This window comes from Diabrotica virgifera, chromosome 5 (genome assembly GCF_917563875.1).
Source record: "Diabrotica virgifera virgifera chromosome 5, PGI_DIABVI_V3a".
NCBI lineage: Eukaryota > Metazoa > Arthropoda > Insecta > Coleoptera > Chrysomelidae > Diabrotica > Diabrotica virgifera.
Genome location: NC_065447.1, coordinates 12,544,339 through 12,559,504, shown reverse-complemented (window position 1 = coordinate 12,559,504; position 15,166 = coordinate 12,544,339). Strand labels below are relative to the sequence as shown.

At 33.6% G+C, this 15,166-nt stretch overlaps 1 protein-coding gene across 1 annotated transcript in view; it reads right to left on the bottom strand.

The window, feature by feature from the left end:
• Positions 1-14,796, bottom strand: part of LOC114333147 (nuclear hormone receptor HR96) — a 39,696-nt gene extending 24,900 nt beyond the window's left edge. Inside the window, exon 1 of the mRNA XM_028283011.2 lies at positions 14,100-14,796. Within this exon, the coding sequence (XP_028138812.1) occupies positions 14,100-14,611 (512 nt within the window). The 5' untranslated portion in view covers positions 14,612-14,796. The remainder of the gene's footprint in view (positions 1-14,099) is intronic.
• Between the last annotated feature and the right edge of the window lie 370 nt (positions 14,797-15,166).

The following is a 15,166-nucleotide window of genomic DNA, read 5'->3' as shown; positions in this document are numbered from 1 at the left end:
CAAAGTCTGCAGATGTAAATAACGTTCATCTGCGGGGTTCGTGCACCTGGGAAGTCTTGGAACTGGTCTTCTTGTGTATCCTCCACATTCTTTATACCTTCTTAAAGCTCTTGAAACGCTGGCTTGGCGAATTCCCATAACATCAGCAAGATATTGCTGCGATCGTCCATCTCCAATTAAAGCTAAAATTTGGGCTGCTTGTTCTGACGTTATATTACTCATTATTTGTAAGAACGTACCTTCTCATTGAAAACTCAAGCAGACGTAGTGCACAGATCTATGCACATATCTATGCAGAATTTTGTTTCTACATAGGCTATTGAATTCTAAAATAAATTGCAATGATCTACTCTACTGTCTCTAATTGATTTTAATGTTCCCTCTAGAGTCGCTAGATCATCTCAAAATTTTGAAATTAAATTTCATCGCTGCAAATTTGGTAGTCATTCTCCACTGAGTAGAATCATTCTGAATGGAAATAGAATAGACTTCGATTTGTTGCTGTGCGCTTCCGAACCCAATTGTAGACAATGTGTAAAAAAATGTTTGTAATTTAGGTGATTTATATTGTTATGTGTTTTATCTTATTTTAATCTTATTTAATATTTGTTTTTTCTATATGGCTGCATCGCCAATTTTTGTCACATTCACTATATTTATGTTTAATGTATCACTAGATAACAATGATTGTAATATTTTATGTATACATTTAATTGGGTGGTATCCTGTCAATAAACAAATAAATAAATAAAGATCAAATTCCCGACCACAAATGTCCAAAATAAATATTCTGTTTTAACAACGTTTTGTTTACTGTTTTTTCTCTGCAAAGACACGCTTATACTTGAAATGTTATGGGTTTGTAGACACCTAAAGAAGACGATAGACCAGTAATAACATTTTGCAAAAAAATATTTTTAAACTTTTTTTCTGCTTCAAAAATTATGCGAAACTTTTTGTGAATAGTGTCAATAGTCAAATTTCTATGTATCGTTTTGTTTATTTTGTTGTTAATCTGTTTCGAAATCGCAGGTATAGAATGATAAGACAATTTTGCACTTTTTTTCACACTTTACAGATAAAACACGCCATTCTTGAACTTCAGGTGTCTCAATTACTTATAAGAAGATTACGTCAATATCAGAATCATTTCTAGATAAATTTTTAATCTATTGGACAACCACACACACTTTAATATTAAAATATCACGAACACTGCCAGATTTAATAGCAAAAATATTATTTCTATTAGTCAGGAGTGACTGTACCTTTTAAAGTTCAAAGCATAATAAAAATATAGTGTGTCACAGTAAAGATACAGCTGGCAGTACCATAATAAACATGTTAATTTTAGAGATTATAGATAACCTAAGATTACAAAAAGTTGTTGAAAGAAATCAACAAAATGATGGAAAGGAAGAACATACTTCAAATAAGAAATTAAAATCATTACTAGCAAATTTTAAACGAAACGTTATAAAATATTGAAGAAAATCTAAGCATAGATAAACACTGGACCACAGGCTGGACTAAGTCTAAAGAAGCTATGCACACAGCAGCTGTAGATAAAATTAAAGAATGTCCTAAAATGAGAGAGTGTAAAATATTGGTTGCTGGTTGCAAATATGAGAACTCTAACCAGTAATTTAGGAATGTCTTAAACACTATATACAGGGTGTTCCGAAAAGATTGGTCATAAATTATACCACAGATTCTGGGGTCAAAAATAGGTTAATTGAACCTCACTTAACTATATACAATAGTGCACACAAAAAAGTTACAGCCCTTTGAAGTGACAAAATGAAAATCGATTTTTTTTTCATATATCTAAAACTTTTAGAGATTTTTTATTGAAAATGAACATGTGGCGTTCTTATGGCAGCAACATCTTAAAAAAAATTAAAGTGAAATTTGTGAACCCCACAAAAATTTTATGGGGGTTTTGTTCCTTTAAACCCCCCTAAACTTTTGTGTACGTTCCAATTAAATTATTATTGTGGCACAATTAGTTAAACACAATGTTTTTAAAACTTTTTTGCCTCCTAGCACTTTTTCGATAAGCCAGTGTTTATCGACATATTTTGAATATTTGTCGAATCCACCACATATTTGTATATGGCTAAGTACAAATAGAGACCTGTTTGCCTGTTAATAATCTGAAAATGTATTTTTATAATTTACATTTTTAGGTATATTTTAAAATAGAAACCACATCTCGATAAAAGGCGACTTGTCAAAAAAATACTACTTAAGAGGCAAAAAAATTTTAAAAATACTTTGTTTAACTAATGGTGCCACAATAATAATTTAATTTGAACGTATACACAAATATTTGGGGGGTTTAAAGGAACAAAACCCCCGTAAAATTTTTACGTAAATATATTAAAAAAGAAGCCGCATCTCGATAAAAACTGGCTTATCAAAAAAAACTAAGAGACAAAAAAGTTTTAAAAACGTTGTGTTTAACTTATGGTACCACAATAATGAATTAACTGGAACGTACACAAAAGTTTGGGGGTTTAAGAGAACAAAACCCCTATAAAATTTTAATGGGGTGGACAAACTTCACTATAATTTTGTTTTAAGATGTTCCTACCATAAGAATGATACATGTCCATTTTCAATAAAAAATCTCTAATAGTTTTCGATATATTGAAAAAAATCAATTTTCATTTTGTAATTTCAAAGGGCTGTAACTTTTTTTATGAGCACATTTGTACTAAGGTAAGTTAAGTTCAATCGAACTATTTTTGACCCCAGAATGTGTGGTATTTATTTATTTATTTATTTTATTTATTTATTTAGTACCCAAATAACAGTACTGGACCAATTACAATCTGGGTTAGTGTATTAAGCGTATTAGTAAATTTACCGTTTACAGATCATAAACATAACAACAAAACAGTATAAAATACATAGACTACATAAACGCCGTTTATATGTAAGTGTGTGAAAAAACTCAAAATGAGAAAAACACACTCACATACGAACAACGACGAACAAAAACTTATAAAGTAATTAAAGAAAAACAGAAAATACATAGTATGTAAAACAATTAAATACAAAAATACAGAATAAATATGGTATAATTTATGACCAATCTTTTCGGGACACCCTGTATAATCTAAAATAAAAATGTATACCATTTTTATTCAGTTGCAATGCGAAGGCAAAAACAATGTTATTTTTCGCTTAGAACAGGGAGCGCAGTCCAGCACTCTGAATCGACGATTTTCGACTCTTATTGGAGTCATCATCGGAGAGGCATAGGCCTGCTGCTCCATACTCGAAGTGACCAAACCTTGAAAGCTTATCCTCACATTGCATATGACGTGTATGGATTAGGTGACTAGCGTCACCTAATAGCGTAAGATAGTAGCAACTGAGAAACCAGGCTTGATCAGAAGAATATACAACGACCTACTGCAGAAACAAGAGTTCCCCAGGGACTTGAAGGAGGCGAACCTAGTTCTTCTCCTGAAGCCTGGGAAACCCCCCGACTCAGCATCCTCTTATCGGCCAATATGCCTCCTGGACTGCATTGGTAAGTTCTATGAGGGACTTATCAAGAGGAGGCTGGAGGGCATGTTGGAAGATGAGAGAGTGTTATCAAATCAACAGTATGGCTTTCGTAAAGGTAGATCGAGAGTCGACGCCGCGACCTGGATAAGGGACGCGGCAAAAACAAGCAAGAGGAGATGGGTGGTCCTCGTTCTGTTGGACATAAAAAATGCTTTTAACTCAGCAAACTGGGGCCTTATAGTAGACAGAATCGTCGAAAGGGCCCCAGGATATGTGTCCAACATAATAAAGGACTACCTATCTGAGAGAACCGTATGCATATCGAAAAAAAAAAGAAGAAAGAGATGACCGCGGGAGTACCCCAGGGGTCAGTCCTGGAACCCTTACTATGGAATATATTATATAATGGGGTACTAGAAGTAAACAAGGAGAGAGGAGTGAGGGCGATTGCATACGCGGACGATCTAGCTTTACTAATCGAAGACGACACGAATAGGGGAATAATAGAAAAAGTTAATAGAGCCATACGAAAGACCGCGGCTTGGATAGAAAGAAATGACCTAAAGTTAGCAGTAGACAAGACGGAAGCCATAATCTTGAGGGGACCGAGAAAAAGAAATGATATTATATTTGAATACAAAGGCTCCGCAATAAGACCCCAGAAGACAGTGAAATACTTAGGTATAATATTCGACGACAGGATTGCATTCGGACAACACGTACAGGAAGCATGTCGGAAGGCAGAAAAAAGGACCTCCACACTAAACAAGTTGATGCCAAATATAGGGGGTCCAGGATCCCAGAAAAGAATGGTGATGCTACAATCAATCCTATCTATAGTTTTATACGGGGCCCCAGTGTGGCACGAGGTCCTTCGAATGAGGAAGTACAAAGACATGCTTCTTAGGGCCCAGAGAAAACCTCTGATCAGGGTGTGCAGCGCGTACAGAACCGTATCAACCATTGCTTTACAGGTGGTGGCTGGTGCTGTACCGGTGCACATCCTGGCCGGAGAAAGAGTCCGAATGTACCAAAGGGGCAAGGAGGCAATAGGTTCAGGACCACAAGAAAGGACGAGAAGTCTACAGATGTGGCAGAGGGAATGGACAGCCGAAGTCGAGAAGGCAGCCTGGACAAGATCCCTGATTCCGGATGTGGTGAGATGGTACAATTGCCGGCATCGGCGCGTCAACTATTACTTCACACAATTCTTGACGCGACATGGATCGTTTAGGAAATTTACCTATCGTATAGGGAAGACCGGGGACGATCTATGTCCCGACTGTGGAGTGGTGGATGACGCACAGCATGTTGTGTTTCGAGTGCCCTGCATATCACGCGGGGCGTACCGAGCTGCAGCTGGGACTGGGATCCCCTCTAGGCGAGCCTCATGAGCTAATCGAAAAAGCTATCGACAGCAAGAGAGACTTCGACCTGATCATTGCTTTTGTTACCAAGACAATCAAGCACAAAGAGGAAAAAGAGAGGCGTCTGCAAGCGGGATGACCAATCGTCATTATTTATTTTTTATTCATTTTTTAACGTGTTTGTGTCATGCAAGGCAGTCAGCGGGGGAGGAACCTTTACATCCAATCTACGCTGACTGCCCTTATTTTATATTATTTATTATTTTATATATATATAATTTTATTTATAATTTTATTTATATAATATTTTACCGTTTTTATTATAATCTTATTTAACTGTGGTGCATGTCTCAAGAAGCATTCAGTAGGGGACTTTTACCTTCTACTCAGGCTGAGTGCCTCTTGTGTTTCTCGTTTTGTTTCTGTTTTGATTTATGTTTTCCTTGTTCTACCCGTGTCCGTCCTGGGGCAGCTGGCGGGGGAGGACCTTTTACATCCAACCTACGCCAACTGCCTCCTTGTTTTAAGTCTGAGATTTTTAATGAATGTGTGTATTGAATGAATGCATTGATGAAAGTAAGAATGTTTGGCGTTGCTCGTAATTACCAACTGGTTCTGTTTTGCTAGTTCCATCGTGAGGGGGGGGGCATCCCGGTCGCCATACCCGCGGGAGGGTTGTGCTGGACGGTCGCTTCACCGGCCGGTCTGGCGTGAGGCTCTTGCGGGGAGGAGGCTAGGAGGCCGCCAAACTCATGGAATGCACGCGAAGAGTGCCAGAGGGGAGTTAAGAGTAAGGTCGGCGGGTCAGATATGCACGCTAAGTGCGGTTCCAGACCCGCCGGCTGGAGAAAGAGGGGGTGAGTTTAGTCGGTAGGCGGCCTCGGCCCGCGGTGAAGCGTGCCGGATTGAATCCGACACACCTGGGACACCTTCCCAGAGGGTCTTTTGAAGATTCTCACCTCCCAAAAAAAAAGGTGACTAGCGTCATCTGGCAATTGAAAGTAAAGTTTTCAATCCTAATAGCAACATTAATAATAATATTGAAAAATATTAAAAATATTACTAAAATATTTTCAAATTGAAAACTTATTGGTCCATTTCCTTGGTAACACCTCCATGGCTTCTAAAATTTGCAAGCCAAATGGATGCTGCAGTGAAGACAAAGGGAGGGAATTCTAAAAAGTTGCAATTCACAACCCCCGTCTGCATCTTGGTAAAGTTCCAACGGAAAATGGACCTAGTTACTCTATAGGAGTAATACTAATATAAACTATACTAATATAAACTAAAATAAAAATGTATCCCATTTTTATTCAGTTGCAATGCGAAGGCAACTTCGTACTATATATAATCTTTAGACCTTCTACCCTTTCGGGTGTAGGTATCAACACTAACAGTCTTAAACACTAACGGTTCAAAAAGCTATCCAAAGGTACTAACAATTTAATATAGAGAGAAAATACAAATAGAATTAAATAAACTAGGAAATAAAGCGAAACAAAATAAACATAAACAAATATCATAGAGCTACAATATTACTTACTAGTTATAGTCAATTCGCTAATCTGAGACACAACTGTCTACACTAAAATCACAATAAAAATGCAATATATAGAAATAAACAAACCAAGACACGTTGAGTGTTCGAGGAGCGCTCCCAAATCATGATTTTAGAGTGCTCCTCGTGCTTGTTTATTTCTAGTGCACCTTTAATGTAATTGTAGTGTAGACAGTTGTGTCTCAGATTATAGAATCGACCTAAGACTTTCAAAAGTCTATGTGCACTATTGTCCATTCAATTACGAAGATCCTGACTGAGGTGTGAGGATGTGGCAACCTTGGATGTGGCCCTGAGGTTTAAGGCTATGAAGAAAACTACTCGATACAAATTTCTGACACTTTGGTACACAAAAAGGGACACTACACAACTTTTAATTGATTGCTTTTATAACAAAGGCTAAACAATCTTTGATATATTTTAAAGCACGTGGAGTGAATGTACAGTATACAGTAAAAAACCCTTGACAGATTTGTGAGAATAGCTAACAGAGATGTTGCTTGGTCAACATCTTAGTTTGCTCTGACTTGTGGGTGGTTCACATGGTACTTGGGAAGTCCTGCCTTTACAAAGTGAAGCTGTCAATAATTTATGACCCATTCGAAGACCAAGGGAATAATTGTTACCAAACTTTATTGTTAGTTACCATAGAGGTAGTCTTTAGATACGCAAAAGTGTTAAACAAAGTCTGATATAAAGAATACTAAAGTATGCTGCCAATCAAATATCCATAATGCTGGAATCTTATATTAGGTAGTAATAATTATCAAGCAATAAAAAAATTGTCACTAGAAATGGCTGTACAATAAAAAATTGGTCAGAAGATTAGTCACGTCCACATAAGAACACATGATACAGGTCTTAACTTGTTATTTACAATTATTTGCTTTCTGTAAAAAGCAATAAATTTAAAGAAAAATAAGATAATCTAAAACACATTCAGTCATTTGATTACATTTGTAATATAAGCAGGAGAGTTATTTGTCAGAAATATAATAAAACAAGTCAATCAAACCTCATAAATATGTACTGTGTGCTATTTTATACATATTTTCAAAGTTCTGATTCATAAGGAAACCCTGTAAAATCAGCTAATATCAGAAATTATTTTATAAATGAAAATTTCCAGCAATGCAGTTGTGGTTGTGGTAAGTATGACTAACTGAGAATTAATTTACTTAAGCAATTTTTAATTTATGTTTCATTTATTTTTTCATGAATTTATACAGACAAGGTAAAAAAATTTAGCACACAATGAATAATGTAGTAGAAATAATTAATGTGGAAATTTAATAAGATGATACTATGTTAGGAGTTCATTAGGAGATACAAACATTCACTACTAGAGGAGAAATATCAATCTAACATCAGCAATCTGAGCAGGAGATCCGATGATATTAAAATCAAATGTGGTTTGCTACAGGGATGTACGCGATCACCACTGTTGTTCGACATACACTCTCAGGAAATCTTTCAAGAAACAGTAGATAACAGGTTTGTTCTAGCAAACAGTCAAACTAGTCAGAAACCGTCAGCAAACAGTTGGTCAGTGAGAGAACATAATACAGTCACCAGTGCTATCCCCTCTACTCGCGCTGGTCCACTATTCGCTGATGGTTTCAAACCGTCTGAAACTGATGCTAGAACAAACCTAATGTTGAAGCTGGAATTCGAATTAATAGAGATTGTATCAATAACATAAGGTATGCAGACTACACAGTGGTAATAGCTGACAGTTCTGAAGCTCTCCAGGAGTTGATGAATAGGATCACAGGAGTAAGTCAGGGATATGGACTTTCATTAAACATTAAGAAAACAAAATGTATGATGATCTCTAAGAAGGAGAAGTAATTTGGACAAATCAGTGTGAATGGTTAACAAATAGAAAGAGTAAAAACATTGCCTAAATATCAAATAATGTAGGATATAGAAACAAAGATCTGCTTTTCAAAAAATGGCTAAGTTATTTAAATGTCACGGTTTATCAATTCCCATAAAAATCAGGTTAAACTAAGATTTTATATCTTTCCTATACTTACCTATGTTTTATATAATAACAATTAAAAATTACATTTACACATTGTACCTGTATGATAGAATATTTAGTAAAGTTTATTTTATTGTAAATGTTGCTTCCATTGGTGGAGTATCCAATTGTTCCAACCTAACACGTTCGCTACCAAGGGACTCAAATATGACCCACATCGATTTTTCCCATATACCAGCGTCTCACCTGTGAGCCGGGAATCACTCTGCACATAATGACAATTTAAATATGGTCATTCTATGAGGACGAAATTTAAATACCCTCTTGGTAGCAAATGGGTTAATTAGTATGACACAATTTCCCTAGTGTGATTAAAAAAAAAAGAATGTGTGTACTTTGTACGCACGTAAGAAGTTGTACTTCTATTATATGATTTCAACGAAATCAATATACTTTAAACAGTTTCTCTACTACTTTCCAAAAATTTTTATTAAAACAATACCAAAAATTAAAAAAATAAAAGAATAAAACACACACAAACACATTGAAAAATGCCACAAAAATGATTTCTGAACAATAATTGTTGCCAAAAATTTTAATTAAATACGTATTTTCTGAAAAAAATTATATAATAATATACTTACAATCATAAAATCTATAAAAAAAATAAAAAAAATAACAACTTACTTGGGGCTTGAACCCACTTCACGTCTATCACGCTGTACGAAAGTTGAAGCGATTTCCCACTGCACCACATTCGCGTATACGTCATGTGGGATTATACACAAACTAAACGTTTACACCATAAACTTTTTGACATTTTGTTTATTTATATGAATTTAATCAAATTATTAGTTTGATTTTTGTCGAATTAAAATACAACAAAATATAGAGTAAGAAAACGATATATTAGATGATGATTTGTAGAAAGTTTGTTCGTAATCAGATTATGTAAATTAAAGCATTGCCTACTAATAGGTATTGTCGAAGCGAAGATCCGAAGCGAAGATCGGTGGAATATGCGCATTTTATCAATGAAATTCGATATTTTTAAGATATTCCAGAAGCTGCTATAGATAAAATGTTTTAACGACCTATTAATCATTTATAATTACTCAACGGATATTAGTACAGTTAAAATAATTAAGACGATAACCAGACAACATTGATTTAATGAGTAAAATTTAGTTTTTTTTTATTTTAATGACAAAAAAAGCAAGCCCATTACCAGAACCCAATTAAAAATTATTTTGCACATCATATTTGAAACATTATTTGGTTGAAAAATCTCATTTTTGTTGGCAAAAAAATATATTAATTTGTTTGGACTAAATTAACCCTTAACTACAGAGATCCGGTATTTTTTACCGGCGGGCATTCCCAAAATGTGGATTTCATGGTAACCTCACGACTTACAAGTTCATGTGTCTCTGTACCTCTCGGGTAGTTTGTATAACAATGCTAGTCAAAGCGTGTAGTATGTATTGTCAATATTTTCTTTTCTAGCACACATCAAAAATCTTAACCGGTAAAAATTACCGGATGTCTGTGTTAAGTAAGTATTTTTATATGAGTACTATATTTTTAAATCTGAAATGTTCATATTATTTTTTTATGTTTTTAGGAAAAAAGTAAAGAAGTGGACTGCGGAAGTCATCCTGGACCTTCAATGAAGGTTAAATTTGACGATAAAAATTTTGAGGCCACTTTGCAAAAATGTAATTGCCATTTAATTCTGTGGTAATTTTACCCCTTGCAGATTTTTTCTCATGGATGTAAAAATTTTTGTAAATGCTATTTTATGTTTCCTTTGTGATTCTATGTTACGTTTATTTGTTAAAAAGAAGTCTAAATTTTTGTTCATAGCATTTATGGCCGTTTGTTTCAATAGACCAAAAATGTTACCAAAATTCTGGTTTAATAGATTATTCTTCAAAAATCTTGTATTATATTATTAAAATCACTCATTTTACCATTTTTTCCCATATCTAGAGACTCCAGAAAAACTCATATTGCAAATTTTTTTGTTTTTTATTATTAACTTTATATTTTGACCCTATTTTATAATGACCGGTAAAAAATACCGGGGATCTGTAATTACGTGCTAATATTGGGATGTCTGTAGTTAAGGGTTAACATTGTGCTTATCTTAAAAAGGATATGTTAGTATCAACATTCGCACAGTGTTGCCAAACTGAATTTTGTTATTTTGGGTGTAAATTTTTTCCACGGATCTCCGAGGGTACTATAACTACATTATTTTTTTTACATTTTCCAAATAGATAGGTATGAAGATAATTTTTTATTGGAATACAACTGAAACATTTAGAATTAAGTACCTGCGGCTTTTCAAAACTATTTAAAAAGTCACTATAATTATAAATTTGATTTTATTTCTGTCCTTACAACAATAAAAACTAATATATACAATATTTTTGTTTACCGATAACCTCCATATTGAACAATTATTGACAGATCATTTCAACACCCAATCAGAGCCCGTATAACGACTAATACCATAGTGTTGGTGTGCGCATGCGCGCAGGTTAATAAAATTTCACCCTCAATGAAATCGCGGCTAAAGAAGTATAACTTCAAAAAAAAGATAATTAACTATGTTATTGAACTTTTGATATGATATAATATAGCCTTACAAACAATCTTTATATTACATGTATGCAACAGGAATAGCATAACTTAATTTTTAAAAATCTTGCTCCTTCTTTACTCAAACTTCAAATGGGTACATTATGCTATTCCATATGTTGCATCACTTGTAAATAAATAACTATTATACTATTCTTTAAATAAATAAATAAATTTTTACACAGTTCTTTATTGTGTAGTTTTGAGTTTTTGCGTTTTTACTATTTTTTTTAATTTGCAGTTCATTTTTATATTCTTGTATGAAAGAGAACTAAATTTTGTTTCGCCTGGAGCATTCAAAACCCTAGAACCGGCCCTGCTAGTATATCAATGCCATAATACAACAAAAAATATACAGTCGGAAAAATGAAAGAATACCCATGAATGATCACATCAATCACTTATTTTGTATTTGCTGTTATTTGCTATAAATAACAAACGTTTGTTATAGAAAAATACATCAAATACAAAATAATTGATTGATGTGATCGTTCATGAATATTCTTTCATTTTTCTGACTGTATAGATAAGCTAAAATGTCTTCAAAATATTTGCGTAAAAGCTTATAAATTAGGGCAGTGCAGTTAGAATGTTGAAAAGGACAACGTCACCAAATTGTAAGATAAAACAATGCAGAGATACATAAAACAAAACTCGATTCAAGGAAGTACTCAGTACAAGCTCAGTACTCGTACAAGGAAGTACTCAGTACTTGTACAAGTACAAGGAAGTATTCAGGCGCGGATCTAGAAATTCATAATTGGGGGGGTCAGACTTACCTCAAATTACAGTGACGCCACAGCTACCGATTTTTCGGTAGATCTAATTTTCAAATTAATCTGGCGATTTTTTTTTTCTGCCGAAAAATCAAAATTATTAGAAATTTTTTTTAGCGGATTAATTTGGCAAAAGAGTTTAGTCAATTTTCCAGAATTCTTGAATTGCTTTTACTAGCTTGTGACACAATGTGCGAACCAGCAGATACGGATTTACCTATATCAATTTTATGACCAGTCCTTTGTCATTTTATTTTATGATTTTGGGAGTAAAATGTATCTACCTGAATCTGAATAGTGAATACTGAAGGATTGTGGCTTATTTTGATATAGAAGATAATTCCAAACTAAAAATAGTATTTATATTAAAATCTTAAAACAGGAGAAATTTATTTTGCACCTTTTTAATTTACAGTATTTCGACATAACTAAAGAACATTAAAAATTTTTCTCGTTGTCAATTGCTTCAATATCCGACATTGTTTTGTTTTTAAACGATTATAAAGTGTAAAAAATCATGTTTTTGCCTATAAAACATTCCTTGTAGATTTTAGAGAAAAATTTTTCAATAAATATTCTAGATCTTAATAGTTTCTAATTTGAAATAAATAAACAATTAGAGATAATTGGAAAAAACCCTTATTTTTGCAGTAATTTATAAATGTTAATAACTTATAACTATTATTTATTATAACAAAAATTTTTAACTTGTTTAAACAATTATATAGCTTTCAAATAAGAATATTTGTATTTTGAACGTTAATAGGTACACGTGTGGTAAGTTTTTTTAAAAAGTCTACAACAGGAAAAAATGTGCAGTTTTATTTTATTATAAATAAATTAATTCATTATAACAAAACTAAAGCATCCTTGATATTTTATTGCGTTAGTTATACGGCTCTACTCGAGTTACTTTGGATTAAAAAAATGAAGAAAATTGCTCTATAATACATAGAAAGCGGAGAAAATACATTTTTTTGAGGTATACCGATTTTGAACTTTGAATGATTTTTATGATGAATGGTGATTATTGATCATTATCTGATGACGAATGTAGTTTATTTTTAAATACTCGTACCTAAAGTATAATTTTTTTGCAATGTGATAGCAAAAGAAGCAAAAAATGAAATCTACCGAAATTTGACGATTTCTACCGAAAAAATAAAGCAGTCTCCCGAAATTTTGTCCAAGACCAAGACCAAGCAACACTGCTCAAATATATTATTTTCCAGATTTAGCCATACGACTCACACTTACTCTAAGGATAAAGTACACTATTATAATCCCAGATACCTACAGTATCAAAAGGATTGTGATAGACAATTCACGACTATTAATCTCACTGGTCGTTCTTTACCATAAAGATTAACCTTTCTACCATCAATGAGTAGGTACACATAGATTATCTTGTAAAATACAATTTTTTATATCTTTATTGTATCGCAAATTTGAAACGTGACTTTTCATGAGATAAGGTTTATACCCAGTGTAATGCATTTGAATTTTAAAATATCATTTTTGTTATTATTTGAATTGAGAAAAATATTTTCGTTGTTTACGATTCCACCGGTACCCAAACAAATGCGCCTGCAGATTATTTTTCAGAGAAGGGTGTTTTGTTTAGATTTTATGGCTTCTTTCAATTCTTTGGAAGCAGTTGTCGTGTAATTTAGTGTTGTATTGATGGCTTAAAGTTTAGAGTTAACATAAAAAAATAATAAATAATAAAAAAATACTTATAGACTAAATACAATAGGGGGGTCTATGGACCCGTTGACCCCCCCTGTATCCGTGCCTGACTACATCTATGAACTGTTCTATAGAGCGTTTCACATTAAGAATAAAACATTGCGGAGATAGCCCCATACTGATTAGAATGAATATTATATATACCTCGTCCAATTTACTTACCGTTGCACGTCATCCGCGCCATAGCCTGTGACACGATACCAACACGAAATATTTAGGCGGTGGGTGTGTTCTTTTTTAGAATCAAAATGATTCTAAAGGGGAACACACCTACCGCCTAGATACTTCATGTTGGTATCGTGTCACAGGCTATAGCGCGGATGACGTGCAACGGTAAGTAAATTGGACGAGGTATAGACAGTCTAGTAGCCACCCGTGCCCAAGAACTTTGGCGGCACTGACCTCCATAAGCCTAACATTCTATTCTTAACGTGAAATATTGCTTAATATCTCTGTAATAAAAAATAGGATGTTAATAAATAAAAAGTTATTTACCTATCAATCGGTGACTCACTGTCTTCTAAAGAATCTATTGACAAATTCGTATAATCACTTGTAACCTGTGCTGGTGATGTTACATCTGCACTTGTATAATTTGAATCTGAATCCGTATTTGACTGATTTTCAAAACTTTGCGAATCTGGTTCTACGTACTCCCTTTTTACCCTCTTAAAATTTTGTTTCTGTTTCCCCATATTCTCTCTTTTGGCACGGTTTTCTTCTATTTTCTGTCTTTTCGCTACCTTATCTTGCTCTGACATTATCAAATCCTTGCACATACCTATAGATAAACACTTATCCAGTCTACATTTCTGACAAAACCTTCTAGTTAGAGTTGTAATATCACATTGGTTGTTGAATGGGCATTTCAATGGTTTTTGAAGGAGAGCATTGCGTCTAAAAAATGCTTTGCAACTCTCACATGTTATCGCGTTAAAATTGTATCCCAAAGCCTTGTCACCACAAACACCACACACTTTTAAGTCTACCACTTTTGCACCCTTCATGGTGAGTGTCACTAACAATAACACTAGAACAGAACTAATCAAATATTGTATGACACTTTTCAAAACTCGTCATTGCAAAGTGATAACGCACCATCTAGTCGAAATGAAATCTTTGTATGTATCCAATTAGATTATGAAGTGTTTTGACCTTGTCCTCTTATTCAGATTATCAGTTTAAAAACATATCTTTCATACATAAATAACGTAACTGTCATTATCAGCTGTGCATAAGTAATTGACAGGTTGATAGTCGCTTCTTCTTTTTATCATCTGAAGTGGACTCTTCCGTTTCGTGATTATCGTCGTTATAATTTAAAATAATAATAATTATAGTCGGTTCGCTAAACTCAGACGCAACTGGCTAGATATTTTAGTCGGTAATTTTTTTGTTTTTTGCCAATTTTGCAAAAATTCGAATTTAAATTTTTTATTTCATTTGACTTCTTGAGTTTTAAAATCAGTTGAGTTTTATTTATTTCTTCTCCAATCGATACATATGCTGCATCACGTTTTTGTTTATTTTTATACTCAAAAAACTAAACAAGAACTAAACTT